We start from the raw sequence: 22,658 nt of genomic DNA, 5'->3' as shown, positions 1-22,658 counted from the left end.
GTTTCTAAATGATTAAGGTTGCCATAAGGCCCTAAAAATAACCCAGGCCAAACCCCTAACATAGAATTTAAGGTGCCGCTCTCGTGGACGAGATACGTGGTGATTCCGCTGGTGATAATCCGCCGCCATCACAAAGCTGGCCTAGACCACGGTGCCCCATTGTCCTCCTAAAAGGGCGATGGTGTCGGCGATTAGGAGGAAGAAGGCGACGACGATGGCAATGGCGAGGCAGCGGCGGAGGAAGGGGGTGTTGGGGCGAGCGGGGTGCCGTAGGAGGCGGAGAGATGGTAGAGGGCTGGGGGCGGCGCTACCCGGTTGGGTTGATGGGCCAGGTAGCTGGGGCGGTGACGAGGTCGTGGGAAAAACTAACCCTTCCCTCTATTTCCTCACAAGAATTTTTCGCGTTGCGCACTTCCATGCCGTCTCGATAATAGCAGGCCATCTTTTGAACGATCCCGAGTCTTTCATTTGTTAATAGACGGTCACCATGTACGTTTGAAAAAAAAGCGATTTTGGTAAGCAACGTAGAAAAGCCCAAAAGGATCAACGGAATCTCCATTTCTTTTGGCAGATAATCATCATCAGCATTCATCAAAACAAAGTTGGTGACTGAGTGCAAGTAATGTGAGCCCCGGTTGATTCCCTTCTTCTCATCCACTCGTCACCATCACCAGGTCCTGTCACGTGACCGGAATATCTTTTCGCCATTTCCCTCGCGGTGTTGCAGGCCGCGGCAGCAGCATGTCACGTGGTTCCCCATCCCTGCACGATCCCCACCCTCCCCGGTCCGTATTGTCTTTGTACCGCAGGACGAGATAACAACCCAAATATTTTCTTTTCTAAAAAAGAAAGAGAGAAATATTTTGGTAAAAAACAGAAAGATCTTGAGCAATTCCAACCGTCTGATATATGGAGCCGAAAGCGAAGAATTTATAGAAACAGGAAATTAGGAGAAAAATTAATTTCAGACAGGGAGGAGGAGAGGCATCGGCGGCAGCGGCGAGGGTTAGCAGACCCCGTAGTCGTGGAAAAGGAGCTCCGGTCGCGGGCCTGGGGCGGCGGGGGCGGAGGTGGAGGCGGCGGAGGATGGATTGTCGTGGCGGAGGAGGAGGAGCTCCTTCTGGCGGCGGAGCTCCATGACCTTGCGATGGGAGTTGGAGTGCTGGGTGAGGACGAAGGTGGGGCTGGCCGCCGGCCGGTACTCCGGCACAAGCCGGCCGGACTTGTACCGCACCCCGCACGCGTTGCACAGTGTCTTCGGCCCCAGCGGCCCCGTCCGCCACTGCGGCGTCTTCTCCGACGCGCAGTGCGTGCACCGTCGCACCCCGCCCTCCACCCCGATCTCCCCTCCCCCTTCTTTCCCCTCCCGTTATTATTATTATTACTACTGCCGGCGCTCGCCTTCGGCTTCGACGGTGGGAAATCGGACGATGACGACGACGAGGAGGAGGAGGGCGAGGTCTGGGACGGCGGGGGTATGGAGGACCAGGCGGCGCCAGCGGCGAAGCCAGTGGGAGCCCGGGAGCGCTTGCTCCTGGCTCCCCGGCCGGGAACGGAGGGTTCCGCCCGGAGATGCGCATCCCCGGCGGGGGCAACGACGCCGGTGACGGCGGTTGGATAGGGGATGTCGGAGAACGAATCGTCAACGAACTTGGACAGCCATTCCAGCTCCGCCGCCTCCTCGCTCTACAATTTTTAATCCCAAAATTAGAAAGGAAAAAAATCAAATTTCTTAAATTAATTAATTAATATTATTATTTTAAGGCGGAAGGGATGCTTACGGGAATGTAGATGTCGTCGGGGAAGGAGGAAGAGGGGTGGTGGTGGGTTTGGAAAATGGAGGAGGAGTCGGCGTTGCCAGCGTAAGGGCGGGTCGCGGTGGTGATGGCTGATGACTGCTGGGGCGTGGGGAGGAGATGGGCCTCGGCGGAAGGGAAAAGGTCGTGGTTGGAGAAGTCGAGGAGGTCGTCGATGTGGAGGGTGTCGGTGGAGGGAAGTCCGTAGAAGTACGCCGGAGAAGCACTACCGGTGAGCGGTGCAGCAGCAGCAGCAGCAGCTGAAGCAGCGGCTCCCATTCCAATCTGCCACTCGGTTGCCATAGTAAAGGAAGGAAGGAATTAAGGTGGCGTCCCTGTGTTTCGGCTTCCTTCCTTTGTTTTTCTAGTGGAGTGGAGGTGGGAGTGAGTGGAAGCGAGTGGGAGAGAAATAGTGGGATATGGGAAGGTGGGAGGGGCCAATCAATGACTCATTTCCAGTTTGCTTGCTTGTGATAATAGAGGCAATAATAATAACGATGGGGTAACACGAATAATAATCAATGATAGCAGGAGTAATGAAGCAGCTGCACTAGCCAACACCAACCTGCCTCATGCGCTGCATCCATCCTCGACCCCATCCAACTCCTGTTCCACCACCCCCCAACCTTCCTCTCTCCTTCCGCTTTAAAAGTCCTGTTGCTTTCACCCTCTCTCTCTTTCTTCTTGTCTTGCATAAATTTTATGCAGTTGCATGTGAGTTCGCTGTTTATTTACGGCCTGTATCTTTAAAAAATTATATAGATGGGCAGAGTTGGGTAACGGAATCTGACAGTGCAGTTGAAGAGGAGAAGTCTACATGCTTCATGTGGCTTCCGTTGATGAACCACGTCATTGCTGGATGTACCCTCCCTCTTCCAATGAGCGAGAAGTGCTTTCTTGGTTACAGTATCTACTACGGGATAATTAAATGAGGGGTGGGAGCGAGTGCTATCGTAAAGTGGTCTAACTTCCCACACGAGTCAGCTGCCGGTATACTATAGCAATGCTGCTCCCAATACCATGCAGGCATCGATGAGCTGTTTGTTCCGAAACAGCGATCAGTTCTGTATGCTGATGTGCCAAAATACTGTTGGCCTGGATATGGGTCCGCCATGAAGGCGACCGGCCCCACCTCGTGGTACTGTTCCAACGACAAAAGGAGGTTTGGTCCGCTGCTGTACGGGACCACGCAGCCATGTCGTGCAGCGTGGTTGTTACCGCCGTTAAGGGGAATTGACGGCATGACACGTGTCTTGTCGGACTGCGTGGGGACCCTCAGCGCGCTCCCCCGTCGTCCCCGTTTACTTTTTCCGCTTCACCGTCCCCGGCATCTCCGTCATCCCGAGCAAACCGTACTACGACGGCGATGGTAGCGCTGCAGGGATGCCGCTCTCCCTCACCTCCGCCCGGTATCACACACGCGAGTTGCCGTACGGAATATTCCGGTCCGACGTGCCCTGTCGGCGATCCCCAGTAGTTGACGAAGCAGCGGCCGCCAGGCGCCAGCTGCAATCGCCGCGCCTCGCTGTACGGCCAGGGCCACACATAAGAAAATTTTAAAGGAAGAACTGGAAGCGGAAAAAATCGTCGGCCGTTGGGAAGGGAATCCAATGGCGATCACGTGAGGACGAGGGAGGGATATTTAGGGGTGGGACCCACGCGTGGCGAGTCTGTGTGCGATGGAGGAGGGGGTAGGGTGCTGCCGTATGGGTAGAGGACAGTGCCTGCCGGGGGGGCGTATGGCTGATGGCAACGCCCCCGGAAAGAAAAAGAAGGGGCATCGAATCACGTGACGGCGATTGGGATCCCGAGGCGGAATCCATGCCCCCATCCCACCCCGCCCCGACCCACTCAGCACGTGCCTCCTCGTGCTCATAATTAACCCCCCACTCCAACTCGATATTCTATATCTGCCCACGGAAACGGACCATGAAGCAACAGGTTAAGAATTCCGCGAGTCAGGTTACGCTGAAACGAAGGGTTGGTGTCGGTCGGAAACCTGGCGTGCGTTGGTTTTTGGGGAGCGTTGGTCCTCCTCGGTGCACCGCCAGGTGCGATGCATCGCGCGCGTGCCGTCCATCGCACGATGGACGGCCACACGCAGATATAAGTTGTGCGATGCAGATTAAAGGTGCAAAAAAAAAAAAAAAAAAAAAAAAGCTCGTCACTCGCTCAGCTAGTGGGGTGTATTGTGATCGCTCTTTTTGAATACACGTGTCGGTCGGGAGGGGGTGGGGAAGCTGCCGACGCGAGGACGGCCCCACCTGGCGACTCCCTCAGCCGGAACCGGGCCGAGGACACGTGGCTTGCGTCACGCGACGCATGCCGCCGAAGAGAGAGAGGACCAGCTGCAGCTGAGCAGGCCAGTGCATGTGGGGGTGCACGTGTTGCAGATACTGGTCTGCACGTGTCACGATGGATGTGGCGTAGATGGGCCACCCATCCCGCACCGCAGCTATCGTGGGGCGTAGGGGTGCCTCGGTTTGTCTTGCCGGTGACTCTCAGCTCATAAACAGTGAGGAAAAATGTTGCCTTTTTTGTTTATGAGGAAAAATATTATCTTTCTTTCCTCACATTTATGTTGTTGGTTTTTTTTCCTCTTGTTTATGTTGTTGGTGCCACTTTCCAATTTTTTGAAAAGGGGCGCGGGCCAAAAGGGAAGCATCTTCGGTGCAGCAGCCGATCCCATCTTCCCTTGCACCGCGTGTTAAGAGTTGTGTGCCTGATTTCTCTGGTGGATGGATAAATATAGGATTAGTTTGCCTCGCTGAAAAAGAAAGAAAAAAATAAAATATATTGAAATATAAAAATATATTTTATATTTAAGTTTATTTTTATATTTGAGTTTTGCTATGATGTTTTAAATTATATTTTTAATTTTTAAACTATATCGTATTTTTTTAAAATGATCTTTAAACTATAAAATCATAAATTTTGAACTCTGATCTTTTCGAATTGTTTTAATATTGTCCTTCGACCGATTTCCGACGACTCTTTTTCATTGATCTAGTTGTTTCTTGCTGAACCAATGCTTATGTTGCATTTTTTTAAAATAATTAGCACCGGCACGCTTACGTGACAAAATAGTTTACCCTATTTTCTGTTGTCCTCCTTTGAAATCTTTCTTTCATTCGCTGTGAGTGAAATCCTACCCCTCCCAAATTCTCTCGATCATTCTGTCGGTGTAAAGAATCTTCTCCAATCATCCTTTCGAAATCCAAATTTTCCAATCTTCTTTCCTATTTTTCCTCTACGGTAGACATCCAGATTAATTTCTCAAGATGATAAATTTATTGACTCACCGTAAAGCTACCTCTCCCATTTCCCAAGTTCTCCACCTTCTCTATAAATTGCCTACAACCCTTGACCCTTCTTTCCCCACCGACCTTCTTCTACCCTTTCGTTTTTTTAGAGGTTTTTGGCATTTTCTCACGAGTGTATGGTAGTGAGCTTGCGGTCTTATAAGGTATCCGACCTTTGCATCAAGAAGCTGGCACTGAAATCGCTGCTGCTCTCCACCACCATTGGCGGCGCCCTCCTCGCCCTTAAGAAGGAAGAAGACACCTGTCTCAGCGTATCTGCCGCCGATCGGTCCTCATCAGAGAGGAAGCTAATCGTTGGAAAACTCTACGTGGTGGACATCCTTTGTTTCCTCTGTGTTGATGAGAATCTAGATTCTCCTGTCGACACTCTCAAGAAATTCGTCTCCGACCTTCTTCCAAAGAATGCCGCCCTTGTCTACCAGGTTGAGCCCCATTCGAGGTATCCCCTCCATCCCTCCTAATTTTTTCTTTTATTTAAAAGGACAAAAATCGGACTAAGATTTAGTTAGGAACCATATCGGATGATAAAATAAGTTTTTTTAATGGGAATTTATATGTTTTTTTTATTTTGACCAGTATAAATTTTGATTTTCTTTTGAGAGAATTTGTAGTGTATTGGAAGCACTGGATGTGATCCTTGATGGAGCTCCATGCCTGGTGGTCCCCATTCGCTTTGGTGGGCAGAGGAAGCTCCATCAATCGGGAAGAGGGAGGGGGGCGGGGGAGGGGTAGAATTCTGCTAGTTGATGCAGGAGGATTTCATCCGCTATTTCTTCAAGTCCATCGTCCATTTTGCCTCCATCGTCGCCCATTCCGTATCCTCCCTCAACCTCGTCTGCTCCAACTTCCTCGCCATCCAGTATGATGATGCTGCCATCAACGCCCTCCCCCTTTTTTGCTGCATCTTCGTCGATCAAGGCGACAATCGACGGTCTTCTTCAAAGAGGGGAAGATCAATTTTTTTCGAGAAGAGAAAACTGGAGGAGGAATCTTGGGAAATTAGGACAGAGGTGGAAAAAATTGCTTGAAAAAGAAAACGGCACTATCCATTTGGAAGGAAATCAAATGGTCACTGAATGCCACATCATCAATTTTTTTAAACTAACTTATTTCCAGCTCAGCACCGGTGCCACCTATTCAAGTTAAATCAGCTATATATGCATCGATAATGCCAAATAGGATTTTTCGTTGAGAGAAAGTTGTCGAAAATGAGACGAAGGATAACATTAAAATAGTTCAGAAACATTGGAGATCAAAAATTATGATTTTGTAATTTAAGGATCATTTAAAAAAACGTAATATAGTTTAAGGACTAAAAACATAATTTATCTAAATTTTTTTAATCTTTTTATCATTAGCATTTTTTTGATTATCCGATTTAAGATGGAAGATACTGATTTATCCACTAGCAATTGATTTTAATCAATCATATGCATGGCTGGTACAGTAAATAATTTGAACTGTGGATATTTTTGTACCGAAAGAGATGGCAAGTCTCTTGGAAGGCCGGAATGATGAACAAGTTTTGGAATGGTAGAGATTGTGATGCAAGTCATTGAGGTCGTCGTTGGGGTTAGCAATGCAAGGGACGGGAGCATCTATCATGGCTAACGAGGAATGATAGGGTTGGGGTCTCACGAACCAGGTGGCCAAATCGAAAGATGGGGTACAGGGAGGAGCATGGCACCAGTGGCCTAGTCCACGATGACCTTACGATCCATGCACTACCACCATCAATAGAAATGAGAGAGGGAGAGAAAGAGAGCCGCTTAAAGAGGAGGAGATTGTGGGAGGAGGAGAGTTGCTCAGAGATCTTAGAGCATGAAGATCGTGAGAGATCACTGCTAGAAGAGGAGCAGGACGGTGCAAGAAGAGGGAGGAGAAAGAGGAGGAGAATTATGCAAGGAGATCGATAAAAATCGCTGCTCGAGAAGGAAGATGGCATGAAAAGAGAGAGGAGGAGAGGCAGTGAGGGGACGACACGAGGAGAAGGAGGAAGAGAGGCCGTGGGAGGGGGGCAGCATAGGAGGTGGCTAATGCGGCGAAGAGGCGGTTGAGGTGGTTGACACGACAGAGAGGCTGTCGGCATGGGAGGGTGGAGGCAATGACAAGGGGAGGGGGAGGTGGTTGATATATAGAGGGCCATGAGGGGAGGATGCGAGATGAGGGAGGAGGAGGAGAGGCGGTGGAGGGGAGAGGATTGGTGCGAAAGGTGGCCAACTTGGCGAAGAAGTAACTGGCACAAAGAGAGACAACCAACATGAGTGGAGGGGGGGGCTGATGCAAGAGGTGGTGAGGGGACGATGCAAGATGAGGGAGGAGGAGGAGGAAAGGTAGCGAGGAGAGGGTGTTGGTGAAAAGGAGAGACAGCGGTAAGAAAAAGGAGCTCCGTAGTTTTAGTCACCTTTAATTTAAACTTTTTTAATTATCTCTATCTAATAAAAAATTAAGGAGGTGAGGGGACGATGCAAGATGAGGGAGGAGGAGGAGGAAAAGTAAGGAGGAGAGGGTGTTGGTGAAAAGGAGAGACGACAGTAAGGAAAAGGAGCTCTGTAGTTTTAGTCACCTTTAATTTAAACTTTCTTAATTATCTCTATCTAATAAAAAAATTAAGGAGCACTAAAGCAACTCCCTTTATATTTAGTTAGAAATTTCAATGATGAGATTTGAGAAGCAGCTTTTTTATAGGATAAATTTCACATATTTCATGAAAAAAATCGTATATAGGATATAGAGAAGCCACTTTCCCACCAATTGAAAATTTATGATATTTTTTTTTCAAAATATCCATATTATTATGATCTTCTTAATAATTATTTTTAATAATTAATTTTAAACTATCAAAAATTACTATAGTATAAAGAAGTTCTCTAAGTGTTAAAAATTATTAGAACTTTGAAAACTCAACCCAATAAATAGTTTTAATAACTTTTATAAATATAAAAAATTTTCAAATATTTTTTGATTTAAAAATATTTTAAATAACTATTAAAAATATATTATGAATGGTGGTAATTTTAATAGTTAGACAAGTATCCCAATAAATTATGAATCAGGATAATTTTAATAGCTAAAAATATTTTTAAAATAGCTATTAAAAATATATTTAGGTCTTTTTGTTGTTCAACCTTGAAACAAATAGGCCTTGATATTCTAATTATCTGATTCTAAAAATTAATTATATATAAAAGATATTTTTTGTTAATCTTTTTATTAAGAGCATAATATATATTTTACATAATTTTTCTATAAGAATAGATGCTAAATTAAACATGTCACTCTACAAAGTATGTCATCTATACCATTTTTTGATGATTAATTATATATAAAAATTATTTTTTAAATATCATATATTTAAGCATCAGTTTTTCAAAAAAAAATATTTCAGTGAAAACCAAACGAATCCATTATAGCCAGACCTGCAGAGAATTAATTACGATGCCTACAGTTCGTACGGTGCACGTAAAGCCCGGCGCCAACAGACTACCTAGGCTGGGTTCTCCCCGTGGTGCGCCGCCACGCAACTTTAGAGAACGCAGCCTCAAAAGTAGTAAAAAGAAAAAGGCAGAATGCAGCATCTGGGTGGTGGAAAAGCAGCATAGCCTGGCGGGAATGCAATGCGTCAGCCCAAAAATTTTGAGCCACATCCTATTTCAACGTCCGGTGGGTGGTTTAGCCGAAGATTGGATTAGGAATCGGTTTACTAATTTTCATCTGATCTAATTGATTCCATTATTCTTTAAAATCTATTCCGTTCCATTCTATCATCTCTCTTAGAAGAGCCTATAAGTCATAGATGCTTGTATATCAGCAGTTGCATCCTCGAGCTTCCCCGAACCATCCCAAGCTTGATGATGGCGAGGTTCAAACCTATATCTCTGATGCAAGTACCAGTCAAAACACTTGACCATCCAACTAGCTTCCAGGCTTCAGCCAGCTATAGTCTATATCACTTGGTATTCATGTACAAGTTTGTGAACCAGCGGCCATATATTTTTTTCAAACCCAGCCAATTCGATCGGCTCTCAAATGGCATTTCCTGAATTGATAGCAAGTCTTGAGTAAAGAACAGCCGGCAATCGTCTTCCAACCTCTCATCACAAGACGGACATAAACTAGTGCTAACTTATGCCTATGATAACAAAATATCATTGTTTAGTGCTAGTTTTAGTGGACTTGGATTAGTTAGTAGATGGATGGCCATTTTTTCTCTATTTAAAACCAATCCACCCACAAATTGGCGATGGGCTAAAGTTGCACAACCACAGTTAATTTTAAGAATTTCCTACGAAGAGGGTTATGGAGTGTCTGCAGTTAACTACCTAAGCAGCAAAGTCCGGGCAAAGCAGCTGAATTCCTTCCTATATGCAAAGATTTGGGGAAGGCTGTGGAACCGAAAATACTTTGCTATTCATTTCTGTCATTTGTCCAGAAAAACAGATAAGGAATTAGATATCCCTTCATCAGCAGAACTTTGAACACAAACTGATAAAATTTTCACTAATTATTTTGGTACGTTGCAGGTTTTGCCTGTTGTCTGGTGGCATGCGCGTAAAAGAATAGCAGTAGCAAGTGGGAGAACAGAAGAGCACATGTTATGCTTCAAGAGTCGTGTAAACCAACTACCTTAAGTCACCTACCTACTTTAACCAAAACCCATCCACACCTTCCTGCAAGTTTCCTCGAACCCTTCATTCTTCTTTGCCAATCTATGGAAGTCTCCCTCACACGTCTCAATCTAAAAGGCGACAAAAACTAAACTCATACCGTGAGTTCTCAAGTGGGAAAGCCAAAGAAAATGGCGTCCAAGTGGCTGACTCTATTGGAGTCTACGCATGGGCAAACCCACATGTTAGTCCTTGATGCAAGAGCTACGGTGGTGTATACGCAGGGCCATCGAGCGGCCCAGTCAAATCCCCACATCTCAGTTCAAGTCATAAGTTCACGTGGATATATAGGCGAATGAATAATCACAAGGCGACCGGGGTTGGCTGGCTTTGAACTGTAATCCAACCCATAACCCAGCATTGACCATCACCAAAACCATTCTTATTTAATTTTGGTTAAAACCGCCCATTGGATTTGGGGACGAATAAAATATTATGTGCTTAGTTTAACTAGAGTACGTTTTAGGCTAAATATATAGAGAAATGATACGGAGCTATCATGCTTGTATGGGCTGTGATGGTGATAGGGGCCGACAAGCACGCTCCTACCTCAGCCGAGAAATTAGTTTGTCGCTGGTCCATGCCAAAGTATTAAAATATGCCGATCGTTTTCGCAGCCAGAATAAAACTTCTATAAAAAAGACACCTTCGCGAAATTTGTTGCCGATATTTTTGGCGGTGTTAACGAGAATAAGGCATGGAAGAACTCCTTTGGACTTTGGAATGTGAACCATCCGCTATCCGGGTTGAGCCAGGGGTAAAGAGTCTCCCTCCTCCCACTCGCTCTCTCTCGTGATGATAGTCAGGTCGGCTGGGAGCTAAACAAGAATAATGCCACCATAACCTGAAATCCTCTAAAAACCTGGACTTCCATCCGCAAGAAAGGTTGATTAAGTTTACCCTTGGACCTGCTATGGCATGAAATCAGCTCATCTATCGTGAACGGACATGTGACCGAAAAGGATTGAAATTCAAAAATTAAAATTCTGATCGAAAAAAAAGATCAAAGTCGATTTGAACGTAGATAAGAAAGAAGGCTACGACAATCCTTTAGTTTTTATTTTCAAATCATGAAAAATCCTGGCTAAAAAAACCCATGGGTATAGCTCAAAGATTTCATGATGAGAGTCAAATTCTCATCCATCATTTTATTTTTCATTTTATTTTTTTTTCTTACAGATCCATAGATCTATATTTCAATTGGATAGGATAAAACCCATTCCATTGGAATAAAATATCCGATAAATCAGTTAAAATTACCATCCCTAAATTCTCTATTATTTTTTTCTTTACTATTGTTTGTTTAAAGCCCGATCTGATTTAGATGTCAAAGAGCCCGGTTAAAATCAATCCGACAAGCTTTTCTTTTCTTTATTGTGTGTACAAATGCACCATCCTCCAAAATAGATCGGCACACCATCTTCCACCACCATAAGTTAAGCGGATCAATCAGCACCCTCCAGGCCATTCTAGTTGGATCGGATTTTGATGGCAATAGGACCTAAATCAAATATGTTGGAATGAAAATTGAAATAACTATATTATCTAATACATTTGGTTCATAAACAAAATCAAAATAAGATCTGAGTACCCAAAGGGAGTTGGAATTGAACTCTTTTGAGCCAAATGACTGAAATTGGCATCATCGTTTATTCTCATTCCAGAACCCAAGTCCCCCCAACAAAACATACCTTTATTTTATTAGCACAAATTCTATTCCATGCTGAAACTCTTTTATTTAACATTATAATCTTATTTTTGTTGTACTATTGTCTATTTTTTCAATATCACATCTCAATTTACAAATAACCCTCCAGTCCCCCATCTCACTGGCATCTTAGTTCATCTTGTATCAGGGAACCATGAAGATTTTTTTACATTATTTGATATAAACATCGAGGCGTTCATGGAGCATTTTCGAAAGCAGGAGCACAATAAGTTCCACGCTACCCCATATGCTCTTGTCATGAAATGGATTTAAATCGGGAAAACCCACGTCAAATTATGCTTTGATAAAAATGCAATATCTGGGCTCACTAGAACTCACCATCATCTGCATTAAATAATAAGTTAAGCTTTCCAGAAAACAGAGTTGAGCTAGGTCCATTGAATATTTGATGACGCTATCTAATTCCCATCCAGCTTCCATGGTCCTTATCAGCTTCTAGTACCATAGAAGATACCTTAACGAACTTTTTTACTAGTGAAGCCAAATCATGCAAATGTTTTTAACTTCCGCTTCAATACTTTCAAACAAATGTCTATGGAAAGATCTCTCTTTGCCTCGCATTTAATGATGAACTTGGCATCCACCTCAGACAACTATCAGAAACACTTGGTGTCCCAACGCAACCTCTTACGGAAACCCACCCACACCCCCCTCAAAAAAGAAAGGAAAAAGAGAACCTAGACCAGTCAGCGATGCAATGGGAGTTTTAATCCCCACAAGAATGGGGACATTGGAAATCCTTCGATGGCAGAACATGAACAGAGGATAAAACCAGGAATTGTAAATGTCACAGCAAATCTCTCGCCCTCCCGCAATCAGAGAGGGAGGGCCTAAGAATCTTTCATTAAGGAAATGCAGCTAGTACGGAAAGGAAAAGATCGTATATGATTTAGGGGATGAGGGCAAGGTCATGCTGCCTTAGCATGAAGCTTATTACATCACCATGAGATGGAGTAATTCTGTGGTCAGGATCATAATCTTCAAATCAAGATTCAGGCCATGACAAACTACGATTTCTTCTTGATGGGGAGATTTGGATAACTAGTGGCCTATAAGAATAGAAGTTTTGCCAGTGACAGAAAAATTTACATATCCCTCTGAGCCTTGGATTCACCATATTTTTTAATAATCTTATCCAAAAGCTAATTTTTGTATCTTTTGTATTAGTTTATATATAATTTCAAGGTATTTGCTACGGTGCTCTTTTAATATTTTTTTATTATGAAAGAATTTAAGGTATTACATTACTATTTTTTTATAGATATATATTTTTTAATCCTCCTCCACCTTCTTCTTCGTTTCTTCTCGCCGCCGCCTGCCTCCCCGCCTACCCGACAGTCTCCCCCCTCCTTCCAACACTCGTGCCCCCTCCCCCTCGGAGTCCTCGTGCTGCCCCCCTCTCCCGCAACCATGCCGCCTCCCCCCTTCTTCTCTGCCGCAGACGACCCTCCTCCCACGACCGCACTGCCTCCCCTCCCCCATTTCTTCTTCTCCGCCGCAAGCCGCCCCTCCCCCCTTCTTCTTCTCCGTCACAGACCCCTCTCCTCCCACAACCGCATTGCCTCCCCTCTCCACCTTCTTCTCCACCACAGGCAACCCCCTCTCTTTCTTCTTCTCCACCGCAGACCTCCCCTCCCACCCCGTCTTCTTCTCCGCTGCACCCCTCCCCCCAGCCTTTCTTCTCTGCTGCAAACTCCCCCTGCCTTTCTTCTTCTTTGCCGCAACCCCCCCCCTAATGATTTTCTTCTCCACCGCAGGCCACCACCCCCCTGCCTTTTCTTCTTCTCCGCTGCACCCCCCCCCAACCCCGATTTTCTTCTCCCCTCCCCTCTTTTTTCTTCTCCGCCGTAAACTGCTACACCCCTCCCCCCTGTCTTTCTTCTTCTTCACCGCAAACCCACCTCCTGCCGTTTTCTTCTCTGCTACAGGCTGCCGCCCCCTACCTTTCTTCCCTGCTGCAACCCCCCCAGCCTTTCTTCTTCTCCGCCGCAGAACCCCCTCGGTCTTCTTCTTCACTGCAGGCCGCCTCCCCCCCACTTCTTTCTTCTTCTCCGCTGTAGGCCACCCCCACCCCTCCCCAAAACTCCTTTCTTCTTCTCCGCTGCAGGCCACTCCCCTCCCACGACCGTGCCGTGTCCTTTCTCTTTCTTCTTCTCCACCACCCTTTGTGCCCGTGCCTCCCCCCAACCGAGGTGGCAAGAAGGCTTCTGGGGAAAAAAACTATTTAATTTAACCCTAATCTTTAAGGTATTTACCTTAACAGCCATGCACATTTGATGCTTCAACTGATTGCTAATAGAAAAATTCAAGCCATCCATCTTTAATCCGACGGTCAGAAAAAAATTAATTATAAAAAAACTAAATTATCTTTTAGAGCACCATAACAAAACCCATAATTTCAATCTCTTTGTCATCCAAATCGAGACTGATGATTGACCTTCCTCTATAAGTTTTTCCTCTTCACTCTTATCAAAGACTTTTGTCACCTATCCACCCAAAAAGAAGAGGTTGGTGGCCTATAGACTCCGACCCATAGTAAGTTTATGGAATTGTGACACATTGGATGATTAAAAATAAAATAAAATAAATGAATCCAGATGGAAAAATAAACAAAATAAATATGCAATGAAGAATGCCATATAATAAGCGCACTGCTAGCACGCATGCCTGTGAGATTTTTTTTTTTTTTTTTTTGATCACCTAAGCTGAAGAATTAGGTAACAGCTGATGTTTCTATGCTTTCAAAGATTTGTAAAAAATATTATATCAGAGATCATAACAGCTGAAGTTTTGCTTACACAATCAGCAGTGCAGAGGTACCAAAAGTTCTTCCATGTCCAAAATGGTTTCCATGCTAATCAGCTTCAGCTATCACCTTGGAGCTGACAGACCAACCTCTATACGAGACAAACAATACATGCATTAGAAGAAAAAAAAACTAATCTGACGGTCTAGAACATGAAGCGACAACTCTATTGTGCTGAGTAAGAAAATTAAAAGGACTCGAGACAGGGCATGTCAATTGTTTGCAAAACAAATATACATATCCAAGTAAAAAGCATTATCTCCTGTTACAACAAATAAGAAGAGATGGAATTCAACCTAAAGCCGTGACTGCATATGTTGCAGAAACAGAAAAAGACCCACCTTTAGGAACAGCAAAGAGGTGAAGCAAAATGTTTCACGTACCATCATTTTCATCTGGGAGAAGGACAATACTGTTATGATTTATTAAGTGATGAATATGCAATAAATTAGTATTTTTTATTCAAAAATTATTTTAATCAATTCATTTTAGATCTAGCAATACTTAACTAGAAAATAATTACACTCTTCTATATGTACACTTCACAGAAAACAAAATTCTAGCCACAACAAAGTAATCTTAAATTTTGAATACATCAGTTAACAATTTTGAATTATTCTTCCCACACATCTCAAGTTCTCGGCAACTTGTCTAGCTGCCGCTATCTTTTTTCCTAAGGTAGTAAGTGTATATTATCGTCCAAGTTACTCCAACCTCCTTTAAAATCACATGCTCCTTTATCTCTGACCCCTGCAAACCTTTAAAATTTGACCCGATTATTTCTCTGCCTTCACAAAGAACTTCATGAGTTCCTTTAACTTGATTTGCATAACTTAGGGCTATGAGTAATCAAACCTAGCAAACTATCCTTCTGATAAAGAATCCTATCATCCTGTAACCACATGCACATGACCATGTGCGCACACAGACACTTTCACAGACGGCAGGTTTAAACAGCTCTTGTAATTTCTGGTCTTGAGAAACATTAGAGTGGTCATGAAAGTCATTAGTAACACTTCTACGGCACTCTTCTTTTATCTGAAAATGCATATTTATTATTCCTGTGAATTGCATTCTAGGATGATTTCAAATTCTTTGAGGAATATGCTAAGGATGACTCGCAATCATTTACTTTGCCCTTCCCATACTTTGTATGACAAGTGAAGATGGATGCCCCCAAGTTATCACTCAATTTTATGCATATGACCATGACTTCGTAATTACATAATTAAGTTTCGATCGTGCATGCTTAAAAACAAGATGCACTCATTAAAACAATGATGGTGTCTTTATATATTATATTACATGGGCTCCTCCAGAAAATAGGCATGTGCAGATCATAGTTACAACAAAATTTTCTGATAACCATGGTATGCTATGCAGCATTCCAATAGAGTGCACTGATCTGTGCAAACAAAAGATTGAAATAAAAAAGAAAAGAGAACAACAATTAGGTGATAGTTCACCAAAATTGACTTGCATGTTTCACATCTTGAAGGTTTATCTCTATTTCATTCAACTCATTCTGGATATAACCCAATAAATAGTTGCATGAGTCATGAAAGTCAATCCATGATATGTTAAAGAAACATTCAAACTTGAGAATTCTAGGAAGCAAAACTGGCAAGCATCGAAGTTATTCCTTTCAAGCCCCAGCAAATTCATGTGCCTGCAAGAACCAAATTTTTACGTTGGCCTGACAAGATGATATAAATAGAGCAAATAAGCAAAGTTCTGATCTTTTATAAAACATGAGACCCATTAATGTTTTTCTTTGCTCTTAATCATGTTTATGTCCATATCAGATCACAGAGAAAGGTCTTACAACGTGTTTATAGGCATACTGAGGGAGTGGAAGCATAAGTTTGCAAGGAGTGCTTGAGTTTTCTACTTCCTTGAGCCACATTGAAATAAATCAGATAATGTTATATGAATGAAGTTTGTCAAATAGTCTTCACATGTAATTTGATTATAAAATGCTAGGTACACGGTGAAGACAAGAAGAGGAGCTGATGGATGCATTTATCTAAAGATGACAAATAACTAATTGAAATTTGAAGCATCTTGAGTATCTTATAGAAATGCTCAGATTGCTTTAATATCCATATTCTGCTATAGTTATTGAAAAACCAAAGATTATAGAGATGCTGGCTGCGGGAAAACTGTAACTTAGTAGATCTGTTTGAACTGCCCCATATCACATATTTACACCACAACAACAATCACCACATTCAATCTACATGTATACTTGAAGACATATTGATTACTTGTGACAGCATAATGTTGCTGGATATCCAGCAATGCTAGGGTCTAAATATTCAGCTAGAAAGAACATTTCTGATTTCTAGCCATACAAATAAATATTCAATCTGGCTTGACCACTTTCTAGTTACCCACCTCTTTGGGATGGAACTTATTTCCATTTGTCCTAGCAATAATTCTGCATGAAATTGCACAGTGTAGGGAACATTTAAATTTGTTTTATATCTAACTTAATAGGTAATCTTGATCACCATTGAAGAATTCATATATCTACAGCTATGCACTACGTTTTGATATAATCTTAAGAACATGTATAAGTTTCAACATATTTAACAATATTTATGTGAAAACATCATCAATTAAGAGTAAACCAATAGTATAATTTATAGTAAATTATGACTTTGATTTTCTAGCCATGTTCAATTAATATTTCAAATCTATTGTTTTATATGAGTTTCTTTTATTATCATTTAACTTTAAAAGATAGTTGAGTTGAGTTGCTTTCAATCATTCTAGGTTTAACCATCCAAAAGGCAAATATATACCAAAATGTTGGTCCACATCAAGTTAAACATGCCCAAAAGCGGAAGTTCAAAACTATAAAACAAAAGGTAAGGTTTTAATGAGAAACTTTGACCAACCATGCATTCCATGATTCTCTTGTCCTAATCTGTCGATATCATTCTCTTTTCTCGGTTTTATTGTGTTGAACTGCACCACATCTTTTCCTCATAACAAGTGGGTATTCCGTTTACAATTGAAAATTATTAGGATCCTGCTCTGCTTCTGATTTATCAATATTTTTTCTTTTTTCCCAGTTCCTCTTCTATCTTAGATACCATATCGACATCGTTTCTCATAACAATATGGAATCATCATCTAGTAGTTATCACATCTCTCTTCTAAAAGAGGATTCTGAGAACTTATTTAAAAAAAAAAAAACTCAATCTGAATCATGCTAGTTTTACCAACAATCCGTACCCACCTGGTGCCCCTAAAATTGTAATCAGTCGAACTATATCTTTCCATTCTAAACTTTCCAAAGAAGATGATAGCCACAACTACACATTTACACATCAAATGATGAGCTCTAAACTATCTTATATGACTTTTCTTTCTCTCCTTTCTACCTAATCAATAGTCACTTCCCTTCCATTAACATTATGAAGGAATTATTGCTTTGATAGAAAAAGATAAAGCTTGATAGAAATCAAACATGTGCAATTTCCACAGCCTTGAAGATCATTCTATCAACTTTCTATATTCTGAAAAATTAAACGAATAAAGAGTTAAAGCTCATTTTCTTAGACTATACTGTGTATGCTTATGCATGTACAGTTGCTGAATTTTTACAATATGCTGTACAACTTTATTTACACTATTTTGATCCTTTTCTTTCTCATTTTTTTGGTTTTTTTCTGCTTTTTTTGTTGCTCAATCGAGGAGCATCATTTCCCAAAGTGGTGCAAGGGACCATCTTCAGTTGTAGACCAAAACTGAGAAGCATCAGAACAATCCACTAAAGTAGGATTAGCTAGGATTGATTAGTTCAGTACTTTGATTTTGATGTCAAGGGAATGCGAATTTTCATAGGCACGAAAGGAACACCACATTGGTGTGCAGAAAATTGAAACCACGCAGCGAACAATGACCCACCCATATTAACACCCTACCTACACCATGCACAGCATCAGGTCTCGTCCACATATTAATATACCGTCATCTCCAAACATTCACCTATTGCACTCAATTCCATGATTCAACCAGACTTAAAAACAAATACATGAAATCCTCGCACTTAGACACCACAACTATCAACCATCTAAAAATCTACTCCCTCCACTTTATTCATAACCCGGGTCGCCGACCATGCCACACCCAAAAAGCACGCAACTTTCTGAAATTGTTTCCTTCAGAACATCAAAAAACAAAGAGAAACGCTACATTGGTTGGCAACAAAGGGGAAAGCAGCAATCTTTATGAGAGAACAAAGAGCTCGAAGCAGAGCTACTCACAGAGCAGTCGAAAAAGTGATAGAACAACAACATCATTAGAGTCCAGGATAGGTGCGGCAGAGGATACCCTGTGAGAGTGCGCGGCAACTCCTAGACGTCAAGCTCAGCCGTGTCGTCAGCCTCGCCGCCGCCACGGCGCTGTGCAACGGGAGAAGAGATCCGCTGCAGCATCCCAGCTCCACCGGCAACCTTAAAAGGAAAACCCTTTTTTTTTTATTAGATTACGACCAGAAACCAAAGAGATACTACAAATTGCCATTACGAATCGCTGACCTAGAGAAGGATGAGAACCGACGAGCAGGAGGAGGGACGGCGGTGGATCCGCCAGAGAAGGGCGGCGATCGCGCGGCCGGCTTCGACTTGGCCGCGAATGACCTGAGGGAAGATAGAGCGACGCGGTTTACTGATCGGACGGAGGTCGAAGCCATTGGAAGATTAGGGTTAGGGCTTAGGGTTTAGCCAACGGCCAGAGAGATCGAGGGAGCGAAACGCCGTTGGAGACGGGGATTACGATTTATCGAGGGCTTTGAGCCTCGGAATCCGCAGTCTACTTAGGCACTTGAAAACGGACGGCTCTGATGAAATCATAAGTGCTAATACGTGAAACAATCGAACTCAACGAGAAGTCTTTAAATAAGGTCAAACGCATTCCTTGATGAAGGCCTCCGAGGTAATGAAGGCCTCGACCTGCTCGCCGTCGACCGTGCGGTCGCCGTCAGTGTTCGAGAGCCGGAGATCATTCTCGGAGGAAAAGAAGAGCGCCTGGATGCTACCGAATCAGCTGTCTTAAGGCTAAGGAGACGAGCTTTTCGAGAAGAGCAGCCAGATGCGAACGGTATCCATCGTCCCCAAGCAAACGCCTCTTTTGTTTAGAATAAAAGTTTTTATTTTATTTTTTCCTAATTCATGTCTCGTCATCAGCTATAGTGATTCGTACTCGATACAAAATTTCAACTTTATAAGCGAGGATGCGAGATGTGTGATTGGTAACGATTAAAGAAAGAATCTAAGTGTGGGAAAATGAATTTTGGTTCCTTCTAGATGCATTGAGTTGCATTATGGCAAAGAAGGATGTGATATTTGAAATTATGTTTTCAAAGGGAAATTGCTCCATCATATATGTAAATTAGGCTGGTGGCTAATTAGCCAGTCACATTGTACAGTATTATGGCTGTATTCCGTGTGAATGGTCAGTAAGTTACCTATGGTACTTCAGTGGAGTGGAGTACTGCTACAGTATTTTTTTAATAATTTTTATTATGAAAGATATCTAAAACATTGCATTATTATCTTTTTTTTTTATATATATTTTATTATTTTTTAAATATAATATTTATTATTTTCTATCCTCCATCATCTTTTTCTCCGTTTCTCCTCGCCACCGCCTGCCACCTCCCTCCCACCTCCCCGCCTCCCACCCCCTTGATCTTCCCCCCTCTCCTTGGCGCTTATGCCGCCCCACCTTGCAATCTTTCCTGCCTTCTCTTCGAACCCCTCCCCCATCAACGCTCGTGGCCCCCCTCCTGCAACCATACCGCCTATTTGCTCGTGCCCCCCTCCCCCATCCCCTCTTCTTTCTTCTTCTTCGATGCAACCCTCTCTTCTTTCTTCTTCTCTGCTGCACCCCTTCCCCTCTTCTTTTCTCTGCCCTCGATACATACCCCTACCTCCTCCTCCTCCCCCTCCATCTCCTCTTCCTCCATCCTCGATGACAACACTGATGCCCAGCCCCGCTCCTCCTTTGCCCTCGGTGCATACCTTTCCCAACTGCTCATCCTCAAGCCTTCCCCAAATTCACCACCCACTCTTGTCGGAAAATCATGATTTGTGAGAGGAGGGATGGCGGGAAGGCTTTTGAGAAAAAAATTGATATTCAATTTAATCCTAATTTTTAGGATATTTATCGTATCAGTTATACACATCTGTTGCTTCAACTGATTGCTGTTGGAGAAATTCAATTTGATAATTAAAAATAAATTAATTATAAAAAAAATTAAGCTATCTTTTGGGATACCATAGTAAAATTCTACTTCAATGTTTGCACCTTATTGGGGGAACTAATTTGTGGTTCCCTTTTGATGCATTCACGGATATTTTTATCGAATAGGCTATCTGCCTAGAAGGATGAGGAGCTTGTGATTGGTCTTGAATTGAAATAGTAGGGCAGTAGTGAAAGAAGAATATGTTGGAATTGAAATGTTAAATAGAGAAGGCTGTATCACGGCTGTTATGGCTCACCATATCACATCTATTTGGAGGGAACAAGATTATTGTTCCTTTTAGATTTGTTCACTCATATTTCTGGCATATTGATTATGTAAAGAAAATGCAGATGTATAGCATTGGATGCATGGTTCTTGCACATGAATGTATGCAAGATTTTGTTAAATTTGTTGCTCCTGTTCCCATCTGAGGTTGGTCATTGAGATAAATATGGCCAAGGTGAAACCGTTATTGGAGCTCCACCCAAGTACCTGTAAGAAGTCGTCATTGGGGTGTTCTCCGATGAAGACCCTCTGACGCTTAAGTTAGGAGATAGAGAATAATGAGAGGAGAGAGTAGGGAGTCGAAAACTCACTTTGAGGATCCCGAAGCTCATTTATTTATAGGAAAAGAGTTGGAGTTGTATTCGTTTTGGAGTCTAGATAGCTTTTTGGATTTGGCTTGTAGGTTGATTTGGAGAAGATATATATATTTTTTTACGAAAGATTCGATTGCGGAAGAATTCTATTCTATTTGGACTTTCCCAATTTAAGAGAGGGAGAAACGGATCTATCAGTGGAGTGCATAGCTCGGCTACAAACGAGCTATGATAGATCATCCTGATCCGAGGTTTTGGAGACTATGGAGCGCACGTTGGTCGGCTACGTACGAGTTATAACAGATCGTCTAAGGATGAAGTGAATCATTATCGGACGGAGGAGCAGGAACTACTGCTAACTTAGTAGATCATATCTAGTGATCTTCTTATCTGTCAGTATATCCATAATCTGATAAGTATCAATCTTCCATAGCTCGGTCGAGGCCGAGGATGCAGCAGTCGAGGCTGAGGTACAAATTCATAATAAAACCCATTCCGTTTCATTGTTGGGAGGAGAATGAGGAATTGCTTATAACTTTTCGTCATTGAGCATGATACTTGGTAAAGCAAGTCGCGGATATTGAGAACTATACACCTGTGACTGCTGCTGGTTTGTCTTCTGGAAAATACACTCCATCAGGGATATTTGGCTCCAACCAACGAGTGGGCGGTTCAAAGGAAACTAATAATTGCAAAGTATCACAACAAGATGGTTCCATCATAAGGTTTGTTACACTTGTTATCATCCAGTAGTGTGTTATTGTTTCATGATGGTTGTTGTTTGACCATAAGGCTCTGCCACTTTGGATTATATCTTTGTTTTGTATTATTTGCTCAATTGAACATGTGATGTATGTTTCATTTGGTTTGTATTCCGAAATTCCATATTTGAAATTGTTATCTCTGCTCTTTTCTATTAATTATTCTCACTGCTTTTCTGAAGAGGAGCTGGCTAACCAAATTCATTGTGCCATCTCCAGGGCGGTCTGGTAGTGCTCGCCCGGTATGCTTGTGTTGTTGTTATCTTCTACTTGTGTATGTCTTAACAAACACAAAGAAAACCTTGACCGAAGGTCGCATGACTTCAAGAAAAGAGATTTCGAATTCGAAAGATCATTCAAGCAGCCTCTAGGCTTGAAGGAAGGCCGGCAATCTACCGAAGAGAGGGTATGGATCAAAAGGATGAAGCGTTACCTTTATGGATTTTTGCATTTTGGGGTGCCAGGCTTGAAGGAAGGCCGGCAATCTACCGAAGAGAGGGTATGGATCAAAAGGATGAAGCGTTACCTTTATGGATTTTTGCATTTTGGGGTGCCTCCTGGTGTTCGGATGCCACTTTAATTGGATTGCATTTTTGTATTTTTGCATTTTGTGGATCTCTGACTGGTTGTTGCCCTGCTACTTCAATTGGATTGTATTTTCTGTTCCTCAATCATAAAAAGAAACAGAAATCTGTATATTTAGCTGCACAGCAAAAAT

General features: G+C 42.7%; 2 protein-coding genes and 1 pseudogene across 2 annotated transcripts; 1 reads left to right on the top strand and 2 right to left on the bottom strand.

Annotated features, from left to right (window-relative positions):
* Positions 1–970: 970 nt before the first annotated feature.
* LOC140857172 (GATA transcription factor 4-like) lies at positions 971–2,494 on the bottom strand. The gene is given in 3 exon segments (XM_073255715.1): positions 971–1,365; positions 1,368–1,686; positions 1,782–2,494. Coding segments are annotated over 3 exon segments (996 nt in total). The 5' UTR covers positions 2,100–2,494; the 3' UTR covers positions 971–1,006.
* Positions 2,495–4,895: 2,401 nt separating this feature from the next.
* LOC105043652 (CBS domain-containing protein CBSX5-like) lies at positions 4,896–6,353 on the top strand (annotated as a pseudogene).
* A 7,762-nt stretch (positions 6,354–14,115) lies between these two features.
* Positions 14,116–19,122, bottom strand: LOC109505731 (uncharacterized). Its single transcript, XM_019849864.3, has 3 exons — positions 18,872–19,122; positions 18,666–18,787; positions 14,116–14,412 (listed from the first exon to the last, which is right to left on the bottom strand). The coding sequence occupies exons 1-3, from the start codon at positions 19,024–19,026 to the stop codon at positions 14,387–14,389; spliced, it is 303 nt and encodes a 100-aa protein (XP_019705423.1). The 5' UTR covers positions 19,027–19,122; the 3' UTR covers positions 14,116–14,386.
* Positions 19,123–22,658: the final 3,536 nt, after the last annotated feature.

Source organism: Elaeis guineensis, chromosome 4 (genome assembly GCF_000442705.2).
Source record: "Elaeis guineensis isolate ETL-2024a chromosome 4, EG11, whole genome shotgun sequence".
NCBI lineage: Eukaryota > Viridiplantae > Streptophyta > Magnoliopsida > Arecales > Arecaceae > Elaeis > Elaeis guineensis.
This window is presented reverse-complemented; position numbering and strand designations above follow the sequence as displayed.

Bases quoted from the DNA above. Each gene is read 5' to 3' on its own strand.
- LOC109505731 (XM_019849864.3), bottom strand. From the start codon at position 19,026: ATGGCTTCGACCTCCGTCCGATCAGTAAACCGCGTCGCTCTATCTTCC. The intron at 18,788-18,871 runs GTCAGCGATTCG...TTTCCTTTTAAG, and splicing joins CGGTTCTCATCCTTCTCTAG to GTTGCCGGTGGAGCTGGGAT. The intron at 14,413-18,665 runs GTATCCTCTGCC...TGTCTCGTATAG, and splicing joins TTGCCGCGCACTCTCACAGG to AGGTTGGTCTGTCAGCTCCA.